This window comes from Triturus cristatus, chromosome 8, assembly GCF_964204655.1.
Source record: "Triturus cristatus chromosome 8, aTriCri1.1, whole genome shotgun sequence".
NCBI classification, from domain to species: Eukaryota; Metazoa; Chordata; class Amphibia; order Caudata; family Salamandridae; genus Triturus; species Triturus cristatus.
The window spans coordinates 796,083,567-796,110,049 of NC_140591.1; the positions used below are offsets into that span (position 1 = coordinate 796,083,567).

At 41.5% G+C, this 26,483-nt stretch overlaps 1 protein-coding gene across 1 annotated transcript in view; it reads left to right on the forward strand.

The window, feature by feature from the left end:
* The window catches only part of BMX (BMX non-receptor tyrosine kinase), an 891,026-nt gene that overhangs the window by 500,003 nt on the left and 364,540 nt on the right, over window positions 1-26,483 (forward strand). Inside the window, exon 11 of the mRNA XM_085620470.1 lies at window positions 25,921-26,000. Coding sequence (XP_085476596.1) covers window positions 25,921-26,000 — 80 coding nt within the window. The remainder of the gene's footprint in view (window positions 1-25,920; window positions 26,001-26,483) is intronic.

Consider the following 26,483-nt stretch of genomic DNA (forward strand, 5'->3'; position numbering starts at 1 on the left):
ATGAGGAAGAAGTGGAAGAGAATGTAGAACCTTCTGTAAGTAAGACATTTAATGATCACATAACAAAATTTGCAATAGTCTCTAATGAAAGACCAAATGTTACTTGTATTTGTTGCCGCAGAACTCATTATAGAAAACAAACTAGGAATGTTGATCTCTACAGAAAGAGTGAAAATGAAGATAATTATAAGTGGATGGATTTTGCCACATATATATTTCTTGAAAATTGTTTTGAATTGGGTGAAGATCAGCGTATTTGTAAATACTGTTACAACAAGTTAGAGGAAAATAGAATGCCGACCAGAGCTGTACATAATAATTTAGAATTGGATGCTATTCCTGCTGAACTTTCTGAATTAAATACATATGAGTCTATACTCATTCAATGTGTTCATCCGTTCCAGACCATAGTACGTATGGAGCCCAAAACTGGTAAATTACCTCCTTCAGATTTACTGAGAGGTTTAAAAGGTAGAGTGGTGTATTTGCCCTTGGATTTGAAAAAAAATATGGAAACTATTGATGCGGATACTTTGGAAACTGAACCATTAATTATTCTGGTTAATGGTGTACCTACAAAGAATAAGAAGATTTGGCAGGAGCTGGTAGATGTGCGGAAAGTACAAAGAGCAAATTTGTATTTGAAAAAAAATAACAAATGGTATGAATCAATTTATATAAAAGAAGAAGAAGAAGACGAAGATTTTCAAGAAGACACAGAAACACCAACTGGACAAATTGAAAAAGTGGACAAGACAAAGGAAGAAGAAATTTATGAACATTTTAGCATACATCCTCTTCATTCGAAAGAAGTTATGGGAGACAATATTGATCTCTTTCAGATGAAGAAAGCAAAAGGAACTCCCGTGAGTGTATGGGAGGAGAGCTTGGAAGCTCGATGTTTTCCCCAGCTGTTTCCTACGGGAAAAGGAGGACGATACGATGAACGTCCAGAACAGATTCCAGCTTCAGAGTATCGGACTACAAGACTATATGCTGAAGATCCCAGATTTCGACAAAGTATTCCTTATTTGTTCCATCTTTTATTTGAAAGCGACTTGTCTGCACTGTCTTATGCAGTAAATCACATTTTAAAAAGTGGAGTACATTTACAAAATGTGTCTGCTAAGGATTTTATGGAGAAAGTGCAGCACCGAGATGATCATTTGGAAACACAACTGATCAATCTGATGGCTTGTCAGCGTGGGACAAATGAATATTGGTACCGACGCCATGGTGAACTAAAATGCATGTTACGCAATTTAGGAACACCAACATGGTTCCTTACCCTAAGCTGTGCCGAGTACGCTTGGGATGATTTACTGGATTTTCTACGAGAGGCCAATTCAAACATTAAAAACATCGAATACAAGACAGCAGGAGAACTGTGCTCATTGGATCCGGTTAATGTTTGCAGATATTTCAATCATAGATTTGAGGCTATGATGTCCTTCATCTGCAATAAAAAAAATCCACCCCTTGGAGAAGTAGTGGATTTCTTTTGGAGAAAAGAGTACCAGGCAAGAGGTGCTCCTCATATTCATATGCTGTTGTGGATCAAGGATGCCCCAAAGTTTGGAACAGATACTGATGAAGCAGTGTTATCTTACATTGAAGAATATGCAACATGTGGTATACCAAAAAGCACATAAGAGAACAAGTTAAAGGAGCAAGTTTTACGTTTCCAAAGTCATCGGTGTGGAAAATACTGTCGACGGAAATACAAGAGCAAAGAAAAATACTACACTAAATGTCGATTTGGATTTCCTAGACCTGTTCTTTCAAATGGAAGAGTAAACAGTTTTATGTCAGCTGTGAGACATACTATCACAAGAAAATCACCTAAGAATACCTACAACCTTAAAAGAAAAGAAGAATCAAAAAATATAAATGACTACAACCCAGTCATTTTATCCATGTGGAACGCTAACATGGATATACAGTATGTAGCTGACAATTCCATTGCTGTTGCACGATATGTAACGTCTTACATTACGAAATCAGAAAAAACAGAATTGAAGGAAATGTGGGAAGAGATTTCTCACGAGAAGACTGTCAGTAAGAAGCTGTACAGTTCCAGTTTGAAGATGTTATCGCATCGAGAAATTGGATCCTACGAATGTTCAGATAGGTTATCTTCTGCAAGTCTCTACTCGAAGTCAAGAAGAATAATTTGGGCAAGTTTAGGCCTTGCAGCAATGAGAAATCGGGTACTGAAATCTGTTGGAGAAATTGAATATTTGGCCGAGAATGACCCAGAAAGTACAGATATATTGAAAACAAACATGTTGGACACATATTATCCCAAGAGAAGTCATCATCTGGAGAACATGTGTCTCTATGAAGTGTTGCAGAACTACATTTATTCACGGAAAGCTGCAGAAGACATTAATAATGGAAAATATAAAGTTGTTGGTGAAGAAGGATGTTTGGTGAAGCAAACCAAAGGAAGTTTGATAAATCACCGGAAGCTGAGTTGCGACACTACCGACAAGAAAGAATTTTACTACTTGGCTCTTTTACAGTTGTTTAAACCATGGCGTACAGAGGATGAACTACTGGGAGAATTTCAAAGCTATGAGGATTCATTTAATGCTTGCAAAGACAGCATACAATGCAATACATTCACAACTTATCTGCAAATGTTAAATGAAGAAATTGAACAGGAAACTACAATTGCAGCAGAAATAGCTAGAGACAGTTCTCAGGACAGCCAAAGTTCAGGAACACACAGTCAAGATCCCCTAGGACAACCAATCGTTGAAAATGAAGCATCAATAGCCATGAATGAAGTGGAAACAGCTATGAATCAAGCTCAAGAAGAATTTATAGACTTAGAAAATTTGGAAAGACAACTGAATCAAGAGCAGCAACAAATTTATGAAGAGATCAAAAACAAAATTGATCACGGATTTCTACATGTAAAAAAAGAGTGCTCATGCACATCATTTCATCCAATCAGGATGTATGTAAGCGGACAAGCTGGCACTGGAAAAAGTTTCCTAATTAAAGTCATCAGAAGCTACCGAAAGCAAAAAACGGATTCTACTTTGTCTTGTGTGGTTACTGCTCCAACTGGGTTAGCAGCATATAACATAAAAGGAATCACCTTACATCGTTTGCTAATGTTACCAGTGGAGCATGAGAACAAAATACAATTCAACAAGCTAACTGGAGAAGCATCCTTGGAAGTTTCACGAGTATTGAAGAAGATGCAAGTTCTCATTATTGATGAGGTGAGCATGGTATCAAACTTAATGCTTGCCTTTGTGCATTTAAGAATGCAGCAAATTTTGAAGACAGACTATGACGTGTTATTTGGTGGAAAACACGTCATAGTTTTTGGAGATCTTTTGCAACTTACTCCAGTTAAAGGACAACCAGTGTTTAATACTGTGACACATGAAGACACGAAGAAGTCATTGGGAAGCATCGGTAATACAAATATTTGGTCCTTCTTTGAGTACAAGGAACTTACAACTAATATGAGGCAAGCAAACGATGAAGAATATGGAAGTATTCTGAAAGATATCAGGATTGGACTACTCACAGAAGCTGGCAAAAAAGCATTACAGACTCGGCTGCTACATAATTTATTTCCAAAGGAAGAAATAGTTGCAGAGAAGATATACAAGAACATTGCAGAAAACAAAAGTGTCATCTGCTTAATGCCTACTCTACGTGAATGCTCAATATTCAATGAGGAGCTTTTGAAATTGGAAAAGGAAGAGATCAGGAAATTGGAAGCAGTGGACAAAATTGAGGATGGAAAAATTACTGTCACAGTAACAGGCAAACTGAAAAATAAATTGGACTCACTAGAGAAGAACATCTCCAAAACAGCTGGATTAGAAAAAAATCTATATGTTTGCATGAACTGTAGAGTGTTTTTAAGGAGAAATTTGGATGTTGAGAAAGGTTTAGTTAATGGAGCGATGGGAAGAGTTGTGGGTTTTATTAATTATCAGAAAAAAGAAGGAATTGAATGTTTAAAAATAAAATTTGATCAGATAGATGAAGTTAAAGATATTTGTCGTTGTACAGTTCGTTTTATGCTTGTGAAAGACTTATATGTACGTAGGAAGCAGTTTCCGTTTTCTCTAGCATATGCTGTAACTATTCACAAGTCTCAAGGATTGACTGTAGATTGTGCATTTGTGAACATTGGTTCAACTGTGTTCAAAGAAGGTATGGCATATGTTGCTTTGTCACGAGTCAAAACATTATCAGGTTTATTCATGATAGACTTTGAAGAATCAAAAGTTAGTGCTGATACAAATTGTGTAAAGGAGTATAATAGATTAAGAAGAAGCTATGCTCCTCATTTAGGTCAGTATCCTGTGTTGGAGAAACGTGTAGTTTCTCGTAAAAGAAAAAATGAGAATATCTGTAGTGAAGATGTAGAGAAGAGGAAAAAAAAGAGGAGTGATGTAATTGCAAGCAAAAAGAAAAAGGAAAATGAAGAACAGGTTGTAGGATGTCATTTTGAAAATAGCTCTGGTGTCAACTGCTACGCAAATGTAGTGCTGAATGTTGCATTTTATCTGGAAAGTTTGCAAGAGCAGATAATAGTAAATCAGGGAAAAAGATTCTGTTCAGAGCTGAGTCTCCTTTTTCAAAAGTTGAGTAAAGATAAAACTCAAATAGAAAGTGCTACTGACATTAGAAAACTTTTAGATGTATGTTCAGGACGAACACAGTTTTCTCAAAATGAACAGCAAGATGCACATGAATTTTTGATGTATTTTCTTCAGGTAGTGGAAGAAGAAGGAGTTCCCATTGACATTTTTTTTGCTCTCTCTTATAAATGGGAACATAGTTGTGATAATTGTTATAATATATGTGGCTCTATTGTTGATAATGAAAGGTTTATTTATTTGACATTGCCAGAGAGTAAAACAGTCACTTTTGCAAAATTAGTTAAAGATGCTAATCATAGCATGAAATGTGGTGAGTGTAATTCTGACATGTTTTCAACATTAATTTTAAAGGAATACGGACAGTATGTAATTTTAATGATGCAACGATGTAGAGCTGATGGTTCAAAATTGGATACTTTAATAAAGAAGTTTACAGGACAGCAATTATCAATTTCAGGAAAAACTTTTGTAACTGTTGCAATAATTTTCCATGATGGACCTACTGTTACTTCTGGACATTACACAGTTTATCTAAAATGTGAAAAAGGCTGGACACTGTGTAATGATTCCCAATTGATTTTCAAACAACGTTTGCCTTTTGATTTAGCAAATTCCTATCTAATCTTCCTGAAACCTAAATTTTAGAGAGACTTGGCAAGACCTGGACAAAATAATTTTACCATTTTACTGGATTACCATTGCAATTTTGTAAAAAAAAGATTTTTAAAATTATCATTTGGCCTAATGGAAAGATAACCAATTGTAATGTTGACTTTTTTAATTTTTAATGCAATTTTGAAAAACCAATAATTTAGAGATTATCGGTAACTTCTGCACATTTTAAATTTTGGAATGTTATTGGACTGCCATTGGAAATTTTTTCAAAAATGATTTAAAAAATTACTATTTGGCCATGTGGAAAAGTAACCAATTCTATTGTGGACTAAATAAATTATTCAAAAAATTTTCGTGAACCAAAATGTTACAGAGAATCGGTGAGATCTGGACAAATTAAACTTTAGAATTTTATTGGATTTCCGTTGGAAATTTATTCCAAAAAAAAAATTAAAATTACTATTTGGCCTAAAGGAAATGAAATCAGATGTATTTTGGAGTTATTTGAGATATAATATTGTGATTATAGTTCTGAAACAAACATATCAGACGGTATTTTAAAGAAATAAGTATTGGTATTAGATGATATTTTTTTACAATATTATGCATTTCTATAATGTTAAGTTTAATTAAAAAAAGAATCAGGGCTTTTTTAATACAATCTTTGTGATTGGTATTTTTTTTTGCCCGCTGTAAAATGATGAATGCAATTGCTTTCACAATTTATAGTGAAATGCAATATATTCTGAAAACAGCAAAAATAAGGCAAAAAGATTTTTTGGTAAAAAATGTAAATATGTGTACTGTATTATAAAATGTTTAAAAAATATTAATACTTTTTTCTTTTTTTCCAGATAGATATAGAAAATTTTCGAAAACTACAAACATTTTTAAAACTATTTTTTAAAAAAAGAAATGAATAAATATTTTTTCAGTGAGTATGGTAAGTCAATAATAATAATTGTAGTCTCTCAAGGACAATGTAATGTGATAAATGATTTTTAGTGTTTTTTTTTAAAAATAAAAAAAAAGTACGCGCACCGTACGTGTACGGTAAAAAAAAATAAAAAAAAGTTTTTAAAAACATATGTAAAAAAAAGATGAAAGATAAGGTTGGCTCTTAAAAGAACCGTTGTGTTCATGCAGGGACAGAGGAAAGGAAGCATGGGAAAATTATTCAAAGCGACAAATGTGCTGATCTATTTTGTTGTTCACTAGGGAAACACTGGTCTCCCTATGGCAAATTAGATCTTTACAAAATGTGCAATGAATATCAACCTTCCGAAATCGAGGGTTCATTTCCAGAGGGCCAGCAAAAGGAGATTCTCCCCCCACAGATGAAGGGCTCACCTGACCTGCAGAAGAAGGAGTAAGCCCTGCAGGTGATGGTCCAGGCTGAGCTGCTGTGGATGTACTGGCTCGACTTTCTGAAGAGTTACCTCCAAAAAGATGACCATGTGTCCTTCTCTGTACATCCTGGAGGTGTCTCTTCATGGTGTGATTCCCAAAGGAATACTTCCTGTCAGGATTACCTCTAGAAAGTACACGCTTACACAGCCTGCAAGTAACTAAGGGTGCATTCACCTTTTGCTGGCCTTCTGGAAAAGTAAAATAATCCCAAACATAAGAAGGCTTTTGTTTCCTCGATCTCTGCCTCAAGACAGTGCTGCTAGTGCTAGCCTCACTCTCAGAAGAGCTCTGCTGTTCTGCCATCGTATCCCAAAGACAAACCAGCTCCTTCTCCCAAGGGATCACAAGCAGAAATGAGGGGAATGGGTGTGGTGTAGGAGAGTTCTAGAACTGAAAGTAGTTTCAACCAATCAAAAGTTGTGTTTCAAGATCACATGACCTACCGTACGCTTACGGTACGCTTACAGTACGCTTACGGCAAAAAGTACGCGTGCGCGTAAAAAAGACACGCGCTTGCGCGCATGCGCATAACAGTCACTCCCCGGCACTTCCGCGTAACGTGCGCGTGTGGCGTAAGCGCGCACGCGTCCCACGCGCAGTACGCGCGGCTACGCAAAGTGCGTAACTATACGCAAGCAGCGTAGATAGATTACGGACGTTGCGTAAACCGTACGCTTACCGTGAGCTTACGGTACGCGTACTAAAAAAAAAAAAAAAAAAAAAAAAAGAACTGGAAATACATTTTACATGTTTATTTTAAAAAATATATTAAAAAAAAATATTTAAGGATTTTAAAAATTAAAGCATAGTCTTTATAAAAGGTAAGAAAATTAAATTAAAAATATGTTTGAAAAAATTGAAGAATAAAAAAAAAAAATGCATTTAAAAAACCTTGCAAATTCACTGAAAAAACCATGGGTTTCACACACGTTATAGTTAGGAATTAGCATTTAAAAAACCTTTGAAATTCAGTGAAAAAACCATAGGTTTCACACACGTTATAGTTAGGAATTAGCATTTAAAAAACCTTAGAAATTCAGTGAAAAAACCATAGGTTTCACACATGTTATAGTTAGCTGGACATTTTACTCGTAAAAAACCAATGAAATTGCCCCGTTATAGTTAGTTCAGCTAACTATAACTCGCGCGCCCGCAATGCACTGCTGATGACGTCACATATTACATCACTAATGACATGGTCAGTGACATCACTCATGACATCACTGATGACATCTCAAATGACATCACTGATGACATCACTGATGACATCATCCTTGTGATAGAGTGGCAGACCTCCTCTTCCCCTAATATAACCTTTGACACACACATTCAAAAATAGAAACTACAATGTTCAAAACAATGGACATACCAATACCAGTTAAAACAACCTTTTCAGTAATTCTAAGATCCACATACACATCCACTCATTCACCAACAGTCCAATTCAGTCACTCATACATGTACTCACTCATCATATGTACTCATACACCTATACATCCTGTTACACAATGCCACTCATCCATAGAGTTACTCACATACATAGTCACTCATGCTAACAAAGAATCAAACATACATTTACTTGCATATACAGTTATACACACACCACCACACTTACTTCTACAGAAACTTACACATACTTAGTCTTTTAAACAATCACTTATAGAAACACATACTTATTCATACAAGAACTCTTTCAATCTCTCACTCTCACATATACTCACATATATACACCAATAGTCACATATACTAGTTTAAAACATATGTAGTTACTCATAAAGACACTATTGAGACAGTCATTCACTCAATAACACATCCATGCACACACTCATCCACCCATACAGTCCTGCACACATGCTGTGTTCAACACATACAAACAGTGAGTCACTCATTCATACACCTATGCACTACGTAATACCCCCCACCGAACCATGCAGACACTCAGACTGATACTCAAAAAACCAACTAATAACCTATATAGACACCCATGTATCTACTCACCAACCCATGCAGCCAATTATACACAAAGTGAGAGACTGATACAGATATATACATATTTAAACATTACTCACTAAAACATGTATTCACTATGATACACTTAATCAGTCAGTTAAACAATCAATTTTTCAAAAACAAATCATCCATTTAGACACTTATATACCCATTTATTCTTCCATCGACCTTGAGATATACATATATAAAACATATTTAATTTTCAGAAAAACCCACATTCACTGGATGATGTCATCAGTGATGTCATCAGTGATGTCATTTGAGATGTCATCAGTGATGTCATGAGTGATGTCACTGACCATGTCATTAGTGATGTAATATGTGACGTCATCAGCAGTGCATTGCGGGCGCGCGAGTTATAGTTAGCTGAACTAACTATAACGGGGCAATTTCATTGGTTTTTTACGAGTAAAATGTCCAGCTAACTATAACATGTGTGAAACCTATGGTTTTTTCACTGAATTTCTAAGGTTTTTTAAATGCTAATTCCTAACTATAACGTGTGTGAAACCTATGGTTTTTTCACTGAATATATATATATATATATATTTATATATATATATATATATATATTATCAAGCGGAAGCCCCTTCCTCCCACTCTGGGGACCACTCCCTACCTATTATTATTTATGTATTCTCGATTGGGTCAGCCAGCCTGCAAAGGGTGGCCTATCTGTTGTTTATGGTTGGTTACACAATCAATGAAAGCAAAGTACCCTCTGCAGTAGCGGTTGGTGGTGGGAGGGCTGGCGGGCGGTGACATGGGGAGGGGACGGGTGGGTGGCACTGGCGAGTAAACTGTGTATTACGGCCAAATACAGGTAATCAACATAAAAATAAATAAAATTATTTTCAATGTACGCACTGCACCGCCGAATGCGAAATATTGTTTTTTTAATGTATTGTTGTCGTATCGTATTAGCATCTATAATATGAATATAAGCAATGATCATTGGATCAGATTAATAATAAGCCTTTTTGTAGTACCCAGGGCAGGGCGTAAGTGAAATTGTGCATTTGCCCTCATGTAACAGACAGAGTATGGCCAGTGCCACCGGCCATAAGGCGTCATACAAAAATATGAGCTTCCCCACCTGCAGACAGTAGTAGTAAATAAAACAAACGTGAGTCTTCATCATGTGGCTCATATCTGTTTCTCTTGGGTGCAAGCTTAGCTTACTGAGCTGGCATGCCGGCTACAACAAGGTTATGTAATTGGGCTAAACTACAGATAAGAACAACACGACTGGTGTACCGGAGTACATAGTACGATTATATTTATAATGTCGGAAACTCCCACAAATGTTAGAGTCCAAGGAAGTAGGAGTAGAGATACTTACCACCAAATCACAAATGTTATGAACTGTGCTTGCTAGTGATACTGTGACACTATGTGTTGAATGATTTTAGTGTTTCTGTTTTGCTAAGAGTATTGGCTACAACATGTTCTTTTTCTTTCTTGATATAGATACTCCTTCCACATCAACAAAACCATCTTGGAAGGAGTTGGCCGCTAGGGCGCGGTGCCGTAAACTGGAGGCCATCTGCGAACATTATCGCCGGCTGGTGGCTCAGGCGGAGGAGGAGGAGGAGGCGGCTGCAGCTGCAGCCTCCTCCAATGCCCCGGGCCCCAGTCAGGCCCTGGCTCCAGTTTCACGGCACTGTGGTCTGGCAGCCGCCCGCCGCCGCGCCTCCATTTCAAGCACTGCTGCCCCCCACCCTGCATGTAACTGCAGGGCATTTCGCTGCCAGCTGCTCTGCCGGATGGCCCGCTTAGAGGAGAACCTGGAGGAGTGGGTAAAAATCCTGGTGGACAAACACCTCAAGGCCCGCCGACAATAGAGGACCTCGTCATTTGCCCCTTTTTTAATTCCTTTTGTCGGGGGGTGGATTTTTGGGCATTGGGGAGTCGTTCGGACATTGGGAATCTTCGACTTTCGTTTTGTTTTGGACATTGGTTGGGGTTAGGGAGGGGGGTGGGTTAGGTGAGAGTGGGATAGTTTATTTTTGTTAGGGGATATTCAATTTTATTCTATTTACTTATACGATGTTAATGTTTTGTGGTGGGTTACAGCTTTCAGAATTCAATCTAAGTTACATGGTTTGTTACTTTGTTTCCGTGCTGCTGCATGCCCACAGCCAGTGTTTGATTTAAAAGATCTACCGATTTTGTAACACACAAACCGATAGATGCAGTACCCCTCACTGAGTTATTTTTAATTGTCATAATAGTACTGACAGTCTCTCCTCCTAGTCTATACCTCCCACCAAACGTATCTTACCTGTGATTGATGATGAAGTTCGGCACACTGATGGCTGCATGGTTGGTTTCCAAAATTAACAGAGAAGATGCCATTATTGTGGTGGTAGTAGTAGACACTGGCAATAGCATTTGAAAAAAGAAAGAGAAAGTCACTTGACTGAGAGACTGTGGGAGGAGTAGTAGAACAGAACACAAAGTAAACTACAGCATGGGTGGGCAAGCAGAAGAAGATCCTTGCCCTGCCTTAGTTGAAATTCAATTAGTGTTGCTTTCACCACATCTGCCCCGGCAAGTGTGTGATCAATTGTTGGTGTACATTTAATGTAGTCATCACATCACACCTCAATATAAATCACACAGCCCGGGGAAAGAGGGTTAGGGATTGATGAATGGATGGGAAGTGGGGTTTTGAGAAAGGTTTGAGAAAGAAAAACAGACAGTATGCATGGACACAACAAAAGTAAAACACAATCTTTTAAGACGACCATGATCCATTTTCAAAGAAATCAAAGTATAAAGTGAGAAAAAGCAAATGCATGCATGCTGAGGAAGAGAACTTGATCGTTAATGATAATGAGTTGTACTTACTATAACTACTATTACCCAATGAGACAGTACAGGTAAGAAATTATTAATATGAAATTTGCCTTGCCTGTCTGCCGCCCTCAGAGCTCAGACCGAACCAAATTACATGCTGTACCGGGCTTACTTTTATTTTTCAAGCTAGCAAAGCAAACAAAAAAATAGTTGTAGGGATCAATTACCAAACAAACCACAACACACAGTCGTAATGATTGAAGAGAAAAAAGCAATCAAATAAATTTAAAGACGAATGATGAATGATACTAAAGTTACTGTATTATCCTGGTCCAAATGTGGAGTTGCATCATTCTCGTCATTCCTCTTGGTCCTCCCTTCAATGGACACTCCGCACATCAATCTTGGGTACCACTGCCTGCCTGATGCGGATTGGTAAGGTAAGTGTGAGTCGTTTCTCCCACTATAGCACAGGTTAAAGGCCGACCTGTAAGTGTAGATGGAAAAACAAACGGGGTATTGAAAAATTACTGCATTTAAAACAATAAACTCAATTACAGTGGAGTGCAAGACGAGAAGACAAGACTCTGGAGAGAACACTTTCAGACTGAGGCCTAGCCTTCTGACAGTTAGTGATGAGTTTCTTTCGGCTTGGAAACAAAACAGAATATAGCTGGAGTCACGTTTCACTTCTTGTGGAGGGACTGTTAGAGGCAACATGTATTGTACTATTCTCCATCTCCATCCAATGTCTGGCTTGCTTGAAATGTACTTAGGGAGAGTAAGGAAGATGGAGCAGGACCCTGAGGAGTGGAGTGGACAGTTATACACAGACGTGCAACTCCAATAGGGAAATAAAAAGAGGAGACTGTTGATGGATTTGTTGTGATTAGATTTTGAACCAGAAAAACAGATACACAGTCACACACAAATAAAGGAAGGGAGAACAATTTGAAAGCCTAGTTGTCAGGGAAGAGGAGCTCGTCCTCAAACTCTGGTGGTTCGGACATAAGTACGTCTAACAACCCACTACTTATGTCATCGAAGTCGCTCTCCTCTTCCTGCTGTGATTCACGTATTTTGTACTCCGGTGGTATAAAGTGTTGATTCATTTTGATCATGGTTAACCTCTCAACGCTTTTGGGTGAGAGACTGGTCCTTTTGACAGTAACAATGGCACAAGCAGCACTGAAAACACGCTCTGAAGAGACACTTGCAACAGGGCAAGCCACATACTTTATCACCAGCCTGCTGAGCACTGGCCATTGGCTTCTTTTCCCATGCCAATACACCAATGGGCTTCGCTCCATGAAGACCTCTGTTGTGTCATCTAGATAGGCCTGAACCATCCGCTCAATGTTCAGGGGTGCTCCGATTTGCTTGGCCTCTTTTGCCTTTGCATCAGTCATGGACGTACAAAACCCTTTCCGTAGAAACCAATCACCTGCCGTTTTTTTAAATGTGCCTGATGATCCTGTTGGTGCTGTTGATGTTATTGCTGGCAGTGTTGTTGACTGCTGGGAGGCAAATGCACTGCTCTCGGCCTCTGAAGTAGAACTTGACTCTGGGTGCCCTGCAGTACTTTTTTTGCCCTGGGGGGGCGGGCCTCTAATTAAGATCCTTTCATTTTCAAAGTCAGTGGCTTCCTCAGCTATCAAAGTTTTGTACTGCGCAACATCGACTTCTGAAAAAGGAATTACTTCATTACTGCGCAGCAATCATTTGTAACGTGGATCCAAAATTGAGGCAGTAATGTAATGTGGATGTGACACAATGTTATTTTGAATCCTTGTATTGTCAGATAAGCGAGCGACTAAGGTGTCTGCTAAATAATATGCCTCTACTTTGTCATCCACACCTGCGTACATTTCTGACACCTCCTTCAGCTCTTGCTCTAGCATGTACAACAATGGGATTGCTTGGCCCATAGTACAGCCTTCCCTGCTCACTTCACGTGTGAAGACCTCAAAAGGAAGTAGCATCTCTGTCAGGCATTTGACAAGGTCCCATTGGGCCATCTCAACTCTCATGCCTTTCACAGTAGGATCCCCCGACCTTTTCATGACATAAGCATTAAGTGGTATGTACTGCTCAAACAGACGCTCAAGCATGTAATACGTTGAGTTCCAACGTGTTGGCACCTCCTGGATGAGTACTGGCAACTGGTCCACATGTCTGTTGTCAGGTGTATACTCTGAACAGCACTCTGTTTTAAGGCTTTTCCAAGCAATTCCAGCACGTCGTGATGTAGTGCTGGAACAGCAACTCTTGCGAAATAGTAGCGGCTGGGAACTTTCCATTTTGGGCAGATGGTGGTCACAAATTCAAGAAAACCTACCCCTTCAACAAAAGAAAAAGGGAGAAGGTCCAGTGCTATCATCTTAGCCAGCTTTGCATTGTACAAACGTGCTATTGGGTGGTTGCTTTTGTACTGCCCCTCCGGCCTACTAAACATGCTTAGAATGGTAGGCTGCATGGTATTCCTTCCTGTGGTCAACGTCGCACTTTTTGGGCCAGCAGTACTCCTTGGTGTCTCAGGCTGACTCTAACTCTTGTGACAATGAGATGTGGCTGAGGATGTGGGCATTACCACTGCAGTGCTGGGGACAGGGCTACTTTGTGTATCACTAGCACAGAGAATGTCTCCCTCTTCTTCCTGTTCCACCGTGAGCGAACTTTCTACTCGTTTATGGCCAACAGAAATGGTTCCAATTTTTTCATGCGACTAAGGTGCTCCTCCCACTGGATTGCATGGTGTTTTTTCAGATGGGTCATTTGGCCTCCGGTACCATAGTTTGTACCAAGCTTACCACGACTAACAGAGGTATGACAAACGGAGCATATAGCAATGTTCTCCTCATTTCCGCTAACCGCAAAGAAGTCCCACACTGGGGAGCTTAACTTTTGTCTCCTGCTGGAGGTGCCACTCCCACTTCCAATGCCGGATGAACTGGAGGGTGTGTGTTGAATTTGACTCTGTGCAGTACCACTACCTACTTCTGCTGAGGTGGTGCTTGTGCTGGATGTAGGACGCTGCTGGCCCTTTGCTAATGTAAATATGGAAGCTGGAGGTCGTGTTGGTGTTACCTGTGTTGGAGGTATGCGTGCTACATCCCTCGCAGCCATTTTGGATAGTGTAAAAATGTTGGTCTCCATCTCCTCAGGCCCGGGAGTGATGTTCGTGATGACTGGCTCACCATCATCATCATCATCATTCTCCTGCTCATCTACATCAACCTCCATCGATGTCAGGCTTTCTGGAACCTTCCTTTTCCCATGCCTGCTCTTGTGACGTGTTTCCCTCTCAGACTCAGTTTGTGGCTTCCAAGTGGCATCTAGATTATCAGAAGGTGGGCTTAGTGAAGAACTTGATGTACTAACCCTCCTTTTCCTTGCTGAGGATTTGGAAGCCAATGGAACTTCTAAAGGAGTGGCTTCCTCCTCTTCCTCTGCATGAGGCTCAATTTCCTGAACTGCCCCTACTTCGGGAGGAACTACAGGTACTATTGCATGTGGTGGTTGCGGCTGTTGACCACTTATCTGCTGTGTTCCCTCCTGCGTTGATTGTGTACTACTTTGAGATAGCGATAAGTTTAGTCCAGGCTCATCATCACTGCTTTCCACCATAAGGCTGGCTACCTCTTCCACACTCATCTGCTTGGGCCTGGGTTGGTGGGTTGGGCCCACTGATGTGGAGGTGCTGCCCCCAGCTTGGCCCCCGAAACCGCTGCTACAGGCGTCATTTTTGGTGTTCCAAAAAAGGTTTTGGGAGGCACACCAGACTTAAGTAACACTTCCTTCTTCTTCTGTTCCTTCTTCTCCATGGCAACTTTCTTGGTAGCGGAGGACCTGCTACTTGCTTTCTTTGGGGGCATCTTCTTCAGATGTCAAAACAGCACTCAGTTGCACAAGTTGCAGAGATGCCTGGTCAGGTCACTTACACGTCACGTCGTGTACAGCAGCAGGACGTCGGTCTGGCACCACAACGGTCGATGATGATGACACACATCCTCTGTCTTTTGTGGACCTAAAAGCAAAAAAGCCAGAAGAACATCAGTCAAAAGATCAATAATATTCTTAGTGTCTGGTGGGTGGTCACAATTATTACATTTTATGAAGTCAGTGAACAACAACAGTATAGCCAGCCATTAAAGAGACTGACAAGGCCAGGGATCCTGGTGTATTTGTACTGTGTACACTCAGGAAGAAGAATAGCAAAGAACAAAAACATAAATGCAGTCTAGCCTGTTTGCCCTAAACAAAAATGTGTGCATCTTATGGGATGGATGCAGCATCAGGGAGCAACAACAACGAACATATACACATAAAAACTAAAGGCATTTATTTACAACACCCAAAAAGTGAAATCTACCCCCGAAAAAAAGTAAAGGCCACATTTTACAATTCCATCCAAAGCCATACATGATGTTGAAATTTAACGCACAACACAAAAACAGTTGTTTAAATTCCATGCACCCGTGATGATTGATGAGTAGTACCCCTGAGCCTACTGTACAACTAGGCCACAAGCTTGGAGGCCTATGGAAAAAGCACAGTGGCTGGTACCACAAAATGGATGCCACCACATGGCCAGGCCACTCACAAAAACAAGAAAAGGTCAGGAATACAAGACAGACAATGCAGGCCTATTGCAAATGCACAATGCCTGCCTCCACAAAATGACCGCCACACATGCTCAGGCCACCCAGCAAAATAATAACCAAAAAGTGATTACAAAGGACAGGAATAGGAAGTTGTAGTGTCTGTGGGACTTACTTACTCTCATAAAAAATATTTTAAAAAAAATAAAAGCTTCTCGTGCTCTAAAACTACAGCTGAATGACAACCTGAGGAGTATTTTTAGCAAAATGCACAAAATCAGCGTTTTCGAGATGGATTTATGTTGCTCACGAGATATTGTTTGCCAGATTGCAAATGCTGCGTGTTCAGGATCGCGAACTGTACAAAAATGTTTTATCGCGTGCGCGAACACGCATATTGAGAGCGCGAAAATGCCGAAAACTGTAAGTCCGCGTTGTCGCGCTGTGCAGAGTTACCGAAAGTATGTGAGCTGAATCCCTAGGGTTACCTACTGGCTGAAAAGCCCTATTTATTTAACACACACCCAAAAACTGCTATTCCACCCCAAAAAACACCTTTTACAATAAAATCCAAAGCCATCCATGGTGTAAAAAAAATCAACAGACAACACAAACTGTAAATTTAAATAACGCACCAAAGATTTGAGGCTGACTAACTCTGGGCCTACTGGCAGACTAGGCCACAAGCTTGGAACAGTCAATGTAAGCCTATGGCAAAAGCACAATGCCTGCCTTCACAAAATGGCCGCCACACACATGGCCAGGAGGACACAACAACAACAAGCATAAGCCAAGGGGAACAAAGAAAATAAATGCAGGCCTTTATGGAAAAAGAAGCACACACTACTAAACTACCACCACAAAATTGCCACAAGCCACATGGGCACTCACAGTCACAACAGGCCATGAAAAAAAATGAACTGAAGCAGGCCTATAATAGATGATGGGACAAAGGAGACCTGCTAAACAACACAGCTTTAATCCAAAAATGAAAATCAACAGGGCTATGAAAGGATTGGAAAGAAGTTACACATCAAGCACACACATCCAACAAAGGTATTTCACACACACACACACACCAACAGTCAAATACACCACAGCCACATTTAGCATTACAATCCTATTGCATCCATGCCCTACATGATGTTGAAAATTCTACAGACACCACGAAACATGGACCCATGGGTACCCAACTGGCAGAAATTGCAGAGAAAAACAACTAGGCCCCTATTGAAAGTACAGGCCACCTGCCACAACAATAATTTGTGAGCCCCAGTGGGAGTAGAAAAAGCTCAGCAGAACCATGAGGCTCTAAGAACCAGGAGTCAGAGGAGTCAGAGGAGCAGAGTAACAACAGGAAACTCCGGTGTCCCACACGGGGGAAGCCACGGTGTCGTGATCATTACCAGCCGCGGCGAGAGGCAGCAAGGTCGAGCAGGGGTAACATGGCAGCAGGAGGTAGATAAGCCGAGGTAAGCCAAGCAGGCAGAGCCGGAAGCGTGGGGCAGTGTGTGGCCTCATCTCACTCAGCCTTCGCTCCCCGCACCTTAAACACTTTAAATACCTCGAGCAGAGTTCAAGCAGGCTGAACGCTCCTGTGCCTGACTCCCTCCCTCGCTCCTCGACCCCCCCAGTTCCTCATCTTCCTATACATCAGTCTCATCAGTCTTATCAGTCTTATCAGTCTTATATATCAGCCAGTCGCACTTCTTCGGTGATTTGTTGCTGGGGGAGCTGACTGAGAGCTGACTGAGAGATGACTGACGCCCACGCTGAGACTGGTTTAGAAAGCAGAACTGTGTAGAGCAAAAGACTGCTGGGGCATTGATCTATGCTAGACTGCTAATAGCAACTAAAAACAGCCAGAATAGCCTTTTTTAAATTTTGCAAGGATTCAACCCCGGGACTGCGAGGACCAGCACTCTTAGCAGAACCACAGCTGGTGCCTCTTCCCAGGGGTGCGCCTCCTGGCTTATGTCTATAAACAGCAGCCTTTTCGGACGATTGCGAAATTTTGCAGCTTTAAGGTTTTCAACTCGGGGTCTTCTAATCCAGGCCCTCCTTGGCGAATTGGGAGCTGGTCTCTGCCCTGCTAGGGAGCTGGTCTCTGCCCTGCTATTGCTCATCGATTGGAGGGGAAGCTGCGCTGCCTGTGGAAGGACCGCCGTGGAGCTTGAGAAGCCGGGACTGCGAGGACCAGGGTGCTCTCGGATTGACTAACTTGGCACACCTGGAGACTCTTCCCGGCCCCGCCCCCCTCTCCGACCCCTCCTCTAGCATAACCTTTTCGCCCACACGCGCCAGCGGAACACGCCCGGGACGAAGACCGGGCCGTTTGAGGCCGTTTGAGTACGGGCGAGGTAGGGCGTGGGGCAACTCAGACGTGCTATAACCCTCCATACATCAGGAGCTGTTCGTGACATTATGACTACGAGAGAAACTAGGAGTAAGAGTGCCATGGCGACAGGGAGGCCAACAGGTACATTGGATACGTACTTTGCTAAAGCTGGGTCTCTTCTTGTTGATGAGATCTCCATTCTTGAAAGACGCATCTCCCAAGAAATTGACTGGGTGAGGAGATCTTCTCTGGGACCCATTGCACACGTTACCACTCCCGCTAAGTCACCAAATTGCACATCACTTCCTGTAGGGGGGGTAATGGGTTTGTCTGCTGCACCAGTTTCATCTGATATTAACTGTTCCACTACCTCCTCTATTGATTGTGACAACTTTGAGCATGCAGAGCTTAGTATACTACCCCTTCCAACTTGCAAGGCCCCCATACCACAAACCATTGCTGTGGTAGCTGTTATGGACTTGAATATAAGCACTAACAAGGAATTGATCCAGCCCACACAGGGGGAGAAGGAGGGAGCTATCCCGAAAATGAAAAAAAGGGCTTATATGACAAGGGGGGAAACATTTAAAGCCCCTAAACCCAATCTCAGGCCCAGGGGAACCCAACAGGACATAATTAGCAAAGGGTTAGCTCCATCTCGTAAACCTGAAGTCCTGCATCCACATACTCTGGCAAAAAACTTGCCTAGCCAACAAAATGCTGCTGGGATGCATGACTCTATGTTCATTGGTTTACGCACCCTATTGAGGGAATTGCTTACTCCCCTGGAAGACCGCCTGGCTAATATAGAAATCTGCTTAATAGATCTGCGCAAGGGATTACTCGGTCTAGTTGCAGACCAAAGAGCAGGTACGCATGTAGTAGCTGGGGACTCCATAGGGACGTCTAACTTACCTACAAATCCTATTACCTCGTTTCCTGCTCCTCCCATAGTCACTCCACTGGAAAATGTTCCTTTAGTTCCCTTGACAAAATCTGCTCCTGTAATACCCTGTAGCCAACAACCCCTCATAGGATTTACCAGCAGGCCGAATTTACTCGGCCCGGCCTCTGGCTCCGGCTCTGGCCAGGAAAAAATATTAAATGGTGTAAGGAACCCTTCAGGTAGGCAAGTCAGCCACCAAAACTGGCGCAAAGTAATAAACTTACCCCCCGAGGCTGCAGCTTATTCTGTTGTTCTGAAGGGAGTACCCACGCTTGAGGGAAGTGTGGTGGAATCCCACGATTCTCTACATAATAAGGTTACCAGCTGGCTAAATATCCATAGGCTATTGCCTCCCAATTGCAACGGAGAAATTCTTATGGTAAGAAGAGTCCCATGGATCGGTCATACTGATAAGAAATGTGTAGGTGACTGCATAATTGTAAATTTTAGGAACCCTAAAATTGTGTCCTATATTTGCAATTAGACTGGGCATACAGGAATCACATCTATCGAAGTGGTCCACTTGTCATACTTTTACCCTAACACCTATAACCCAATTTTGAATAATGACAATGGTTGGACCCGGGTCGGATCTGCCGCCGACGACCGTAGAGGCAGGCCCACTTGTAATGCTCCCACTACTAACTTTGGTAATTTTTTACATCATAATAGATACAGCTGTCTTGAACAGATAGATTGACTTTACAAAGGACAGGGGAACGGTAGATGCGAAATAGATATCTCCACCCAAGAATATGGTGCCTCTCGAGGGGAGAACCTGACACCTATTAACCCCCATGGTCAAGAAACTGATTCTTTTAAGACTATATTATGCTGTACTAATAACAAGTTAAAACCGATAGTCTCTACACTCTCCAAAGTAGATCCTATGGATCCTCTAACTTTGGAACCACCTTTGCCTACATCTTTGGTTCCATCGACGGAAGCTGGCCCATTTAAAATTGGTGGATATGATTCAGAACCGTCCGACGACTCTTTAAAGGTTCTTTCCTGGAATGTCGCTGGCATCGCCAACAAACTTGATGCGAGCGATTGGGACTCCCTGATAGGCAACAGTGATATTTGCCTTTTTCAAGAGACATGGGCAAGGGAACCATTATGTAGAGCGGGCTACGCAGTGTTTGAAATAAATGCGATCTGGTCCGGTAGAGGGAGGCCTTCCGGAGGATTGGCGATTTGGGTAGCCAGTCACATTGGGTGCAACGCGGAGAATCTACCGACTCTCTCGCAGGACATCCAGTGTGTCCTACTCAAGTGGCCTAATGCCCTAAACTTAGCAATTATCAATGTGTATTCCCGCCCTACTAAGTTGGCTATGGAATCCCCCACACTTGATGATCTTAGCTGTTTTCTGGCTAGTCTCCCTAACGACTTTAAGATAGTTTTGGGAGGCGACCTGAACTGCCACTTCGAGCCCTTGGAAGGTCTAAAGGAAGGAGCCCTCGCTGCAGAAGATGAGCTTTGGGGTTTTCCTCCCTGTCATTCTCCATATGTTAAAATTTGGTCCCCCTTAGTAGTACAAATTTTGTCCTTAACGTTAAATTTCTCCTTAAGGGCATGCAATGGTCGCAGTACTTCTGATACCCCCTCTGCATGCACTTTTAATAGGATAAATCATGAATCTAGGTTAGACTATATTTTTGTAGATATTAGTCTCTGGCCTAAGATTATGGATTTTAGAATAATAGCAAGAACGGACAGTGATCACAATGCACTTGTAATGTATATGGCGCACCCTAAAGGTCCTGCCCGATCACTCGCCGTTGAGCCCAGTCAAGATCCTGGGAACCTGTTAATCAGTTCTAATAGACGTAGGATTAAATGGGGGAAACTGGCGAGCTCAGAAGAGTCCCTAAGTAAAATCTATCGGCTAGCTCTCCCGAAGCTAATGGAAATGGACTCTTTAATCATGCAGCCAAGAAATTTGGAATTCAATGAGAAACTAGCCCAAATCAATGAAGAACTGGTCGCCCTTCTAGGCGAGGTCTTTTATCCAGTGTTACCTTTAAGGCAAAAAATAACTCGTACCCCAACCTGGTATAATTCATCTTGTAAAAAGATCAAGTCCGAACTATTAAAGTGTGTTAAAAAAGGTTCGGACAAGTGCAAACTTGCTGAGCTTAGACGGAACTATAAGAAAGCTTTGGCAGTGGCGCGAGCAGACTGGGACTGGAATAAATGGCAGGTCTTAACATCAGCACTAGAAGCGAAAGATCTTAGAAAATTCTGGTCCCTGGTAAATACTGGCCTGGCAGATCCCAAAGCTGCAATAGAGCCAAACATTGCAGCATCTGTTTGGGAGGCCCATTTTGGCCAATTATACCAGGAACCACCTCAAAATGTCGGTGGAGGGGACATGGTTCTTACTGCTGCCCCTGCCCCAGCAACAGTCCTGGAATTCACTCTTCCTGAGGTGTTTAGTGCTATTGCAGCCTTGGCGAGGGGGAAGGCCCCTGGTCTCGATAGGTTGCCTGGTGATCTTTTCCGATTACATCCAGAGATATGGGGCCCTTATCTTCTCACCCTTTTTAATGCTATTCTGGGTGGGATGGAGATCCCTTGTACTTGGCTGGGGGCGGAGATAGTGCCTATTTTCAAAAAGGGCTCTCCTCTGCTCCCAGCCAACTACAGGCCAATAAGTCTCATAGATGTCCCCCAAAAAATGTATTCTCGCCTACTTCTAAACCACCTCACGGAGTGGATGGAGGAAAATAAAATTCTTAGCCCCTTACAAGCTGGCTTCAGGAAAAACACGTCCACCATGGACCAGATCTTCCGCCTCGTTCTCCTATATTGGAAAACTGTGAGCCTTGAGAGGGGAAGGCTGTACATGGTGTTCGTGGACCTGAGGTCAGCTTTCGATCTGGTCCCCAGGAAGAAACTATGGGAGACGCTAATGGGGCTGGGAGTCCCGCACCATTTATTGAATGCCATCATTAGGCTCCACGAAAACAACTTTCCACAGGTCAGGTATGGGAGGATGGGAGCGTTGACATCTAAATTTCCAGTTCCTAGAGGGGTCAGACAGGGCTGTGTCCTTGCCCCAACCCTGTTCTGCCTCTATGTTAATAATGTAATTGCACATCTTAACGCTGTTCATGATAATGATGCCCCGTCCCTGGCCGGCAGGAGGGTACCGGCAATCATGTTTGCGGACGATACCCTCCTGCTGTCCAAATCTCCGATGGGGATCCAACGGATCTTAGATGGTTTTGGCCTTTTCTGTAGCCAACACGGCTTGGAAATAAATACAGGGAAGACCAAGTTTATGATATTTAATCCCTCAGCTAAAACTAGACCAAACCCATCCCTGAGTTCAGTAACACTGGAGAGGGTAAAAACCTTTCAGTACTTAGGGGTAACGCTGCATGAGAACCTATCATGGGAACCTCATGTAGAAACCAGTCGCTTAAAGCTTTCTCAACTGTCGGGGGGAATTTTGAAGGTGGCAAATTCCTCTACCTATAAACCAATTAGCCCGGCTGTTGAAATGTACAAATCTCAAGCCAAAGCAGCTGCATCCTATGGTGGAGAACTCTGGGGGCACAAGGTGGGCACAGGAATTGTTAAAGTAGAAAATAATTTTTTACGGCGTCTCCTGGCACTGCCCCGAGGTACACCCCTCCTTCCCCTAAGACTAGATATGGGCTTACCCTCTATAAAAGACGACCTGGAACTTATGCCACTAAGATTCTGGCATAGGCTCTGGTCTACTGCTGAGCTTTCACATTACAGACAAGAGCTTGTACACGTCATGAACTTGAACCTTTGCGATAAAATCCCCTGGCTAGCCTCTATAAAGAAAGAACTCTATCGGTTGAGACTCCCTGAATTATGGGAGTCTCCTGAGCAAGGCTGTCACGGGGTTCCTCGCAAACGCCTCGTGGGTATATATAGGGAGAAGCGTTTTGCTTCCCTGGTCTCTGCACCTAACAAAGGGACCCTGACTGACCGATTCTTGATCTTCAAGGATTCTTATCGGTTTGAAGGTTTTATGGACATTATCTTTCCTATTTTATCTAGAAAACTGTTCATACAATGGAGGCTAGGGACTCTCTCTATTAACATTTTTACCCATAACTGGACAAAAAAGAATGATAACATCTGTCCAGGTTGTTGTATTCATGATGAGGAAGAAACTCACATTGTGTTTTTTTTTCCCTGCTTATAATAGACCAAGAAAATATTGGCTAGTTCCGCTATGCAGAAACCTGGGCATAAGGAGTCATCTGCATGTGTTTAGAATATTGAAAACGAACACTGCTCCGCACATAGTCTTTGCAGTTGCAAAATTTTTAACGGCTATGTGGCAGATAAGGTCTAAATTAATTAATGACAGCTCTGTTTAATGAATTCCATCTGCTTACCATGTCCGTAACCCATTGCACATTGGTTTTATTGATTTTATCAACTGCTTTTATTTAAAGTGACTGTTTTACATGATATTGTATGATTCTATCTTTTATGGCCTAATTGGCCGAAATAAAGAAAACTTGAATTGAATTGAAAAAGCTCCCTTCATGATGTGCGATCTGGTGAGGCAGTGGCACAGAGATCAGCATTTGGGGTTTAGAACATGGGGGTGTGTGGTGGGGTAGCAGTGGGAGGAGGGAGAGGCAGGGCTCCGGGCGCTGAGTGAGGTCCAGGTCTAGAAGAGTATGATGGGCTTGCCTTTGGAATGCCTTCAATGCACCAGTTGTGTGTCAGTGTTGCAGCTGTCTTTAAGTAGGTCCTGGGAGAGGGGAGGATCAAAGGGGGCAGTTAGCATTGTTGAGGAGGCATGGGAGATGGAAAGCAAAAAAGCAGGAACAAGGTAAGAAGTGCTGGGGGAAGGAAATGATGGAAAGACCAAGGTATAGAGCCACTTCCAACAGAGAAAAGAGGCACAAACAAGGTGTCAAAACAGAGCAGAAAGGGCAGAAGGCACAGAAAAAAGAAAAAGGGGCATAAACAAGGATAGACTAGAGGAAAACAGGGCAAAAAGCAGCACATAAGTAGAGCAGAAGAAGGAGCTGAAGGCACAAAATAGGTAGGACAGAACAAGGAGTGGAGCAAAGCAGCACAATACAAGGGTAGATAAAGCAGAGAATGGAGCGAAGAGGCACAGAACAAAGTCAGAGAGAGAGAGGTGGTGAACACTGTGGCTGCCATTAGGTAGGTCCTAGGAACAAGGAGGAGAGTAAAGAGCAGTGAGCAGAGCTGCCGGGGCATGGGAAAACAAGAGAGAGGAAACCTGGTAAGGAGTACCAGGGGAAGAACTTTTTTATTCCTAAACCGAGAAAAATCCTAACTTTAAGACTTTCGGTATTCACAGAAGGCATTTAGGAGTCCTAAAGTTAGGAGTCCTAACTTTACTACTCCTAAACTGAGAAAAATCCTAACTTTAAGACTTTCGGTATTCACAGAAGGCATTTAGGAGTCCTAAAGTTAGGACTCCTAACTTCTGTGAATACCGAAATGAGTAAGTGCCTTCTGTGAATACCAAAATGAGTAAGTGTCTTCTGTGAATACCAAAATGGTAGTAAGTTTAGGATTTTGTCTTAAGTTAGTTCTGTGAATCGGTCCCGCAGTTTGTGAATAGGCCCCAGTATGCTTCACAATTTTATAATGCTCTTCTGGTCTGCTTACAAAGCCTGCAGCCTTGCTAAGTAGTGAAGAATGCTGTTCCTAAAGGCATGATTCAAAAAGGACCATGGGCAACTGATGGTTTCTAGTGCACCACTCAAGTAAACTCCCCTGAGGAGTAAACCTCTGTTTTTTTTTAACCCCAGAACAAGATCCTTCTCTTTAACCCAATGATCCCTTGAAGCTTCCCTAAGCTTACACAATACTATCTGAATCCCTTAGTTAAACTTTCACACACTTACAAAATGTAAATGATTGAAGGAAGGCAGTGATAAATAGGATTGCCCAGTCTCAGTTGGATCATTTGGAAAATATTCATTAAGGGAAATGTATTGCGCATATTTTAATGGACAAAGCAAGGAAACTTATTTGTGGAGGCTAGAAAATGATTCTGAATGTATCAATTATGCATTTTCTAAAACTATCACTGTCGTACAACAACACTACAATCCCAATTAAAAGTGGGGCCGAGGTAGTAGGTTAAAATGATCTCCTATATCAAGCTTAAGCTAATATATAGAGAATAACGTGGAATTTGAGGTGTCCTGTGCCAAATGCTGCATGCCCCAGCAATGACCAGACATTTTTTCGACAGTAAATTTCAATGGTTTCAATCTGCCGGAATCGACCCTGGAAAAATTGCAGGCATGTGATGCTCATTGCAACTGGTAACTACTCCATGCGGAAAGCTTTCCAAAGGTCGTTATTTCAATTGCATCTCAAACAAGGAATCAGGGCCAAGGCCTATGCTCCTAGAGCATTCCTCCTACCCCTTTGTTTGCTAACTGTATCCTACTTGTACAAAAATATAAAATATTGATTTAATATATTATATAAAAAAAAAAGAAGTACTGTAATAGTAAAAACATAAAGGACGCCGCAATCAAATAATATTTCATTACATTTATTTAGGGCAAAGAAGGATCCTTCATGGTTAGAAACTCCAGCAAAGTGGGAGCCTATACTGTTTCTATATACAGCATGGCTGTAAAGTAAGTACTAGCATGCATACTCTTCAAAATGCACTCTCTTTGAAGTGTTTTACAAATATACTTACGAAAGACTGTGATACTTTATGAAGTATTTTCAGCATCAAACCATTAGGGGAAGAACAATACATTGCTTGCCATCCTGACTGTGAGGGTACTTCTTCAGTTTAGAAGCATTATGGGCATGACTGATACCAAATTCTAATGTTCAGAAAAATATGTTATTTTTCATTTGATTTGTTGGGTACAAATATATGGATGTAAAATTGTTAACATTCATATCAGCATCATTGTTTCAATGGTGTAAATGTTCCTGATTCAATGAAAATGTTTTTGCTTGAAATGAAAGTACGTTTTTTTTCAAGGATTTCCTTGTTCACATATTTGTTCAAATTTTATTTATTTGAAAATATATTTATCCTCATGGATTCCAATGAAAAGCAAGGTTTATTTAAACATTAAGGGTCTGATTTAGGGTTTGGTGGA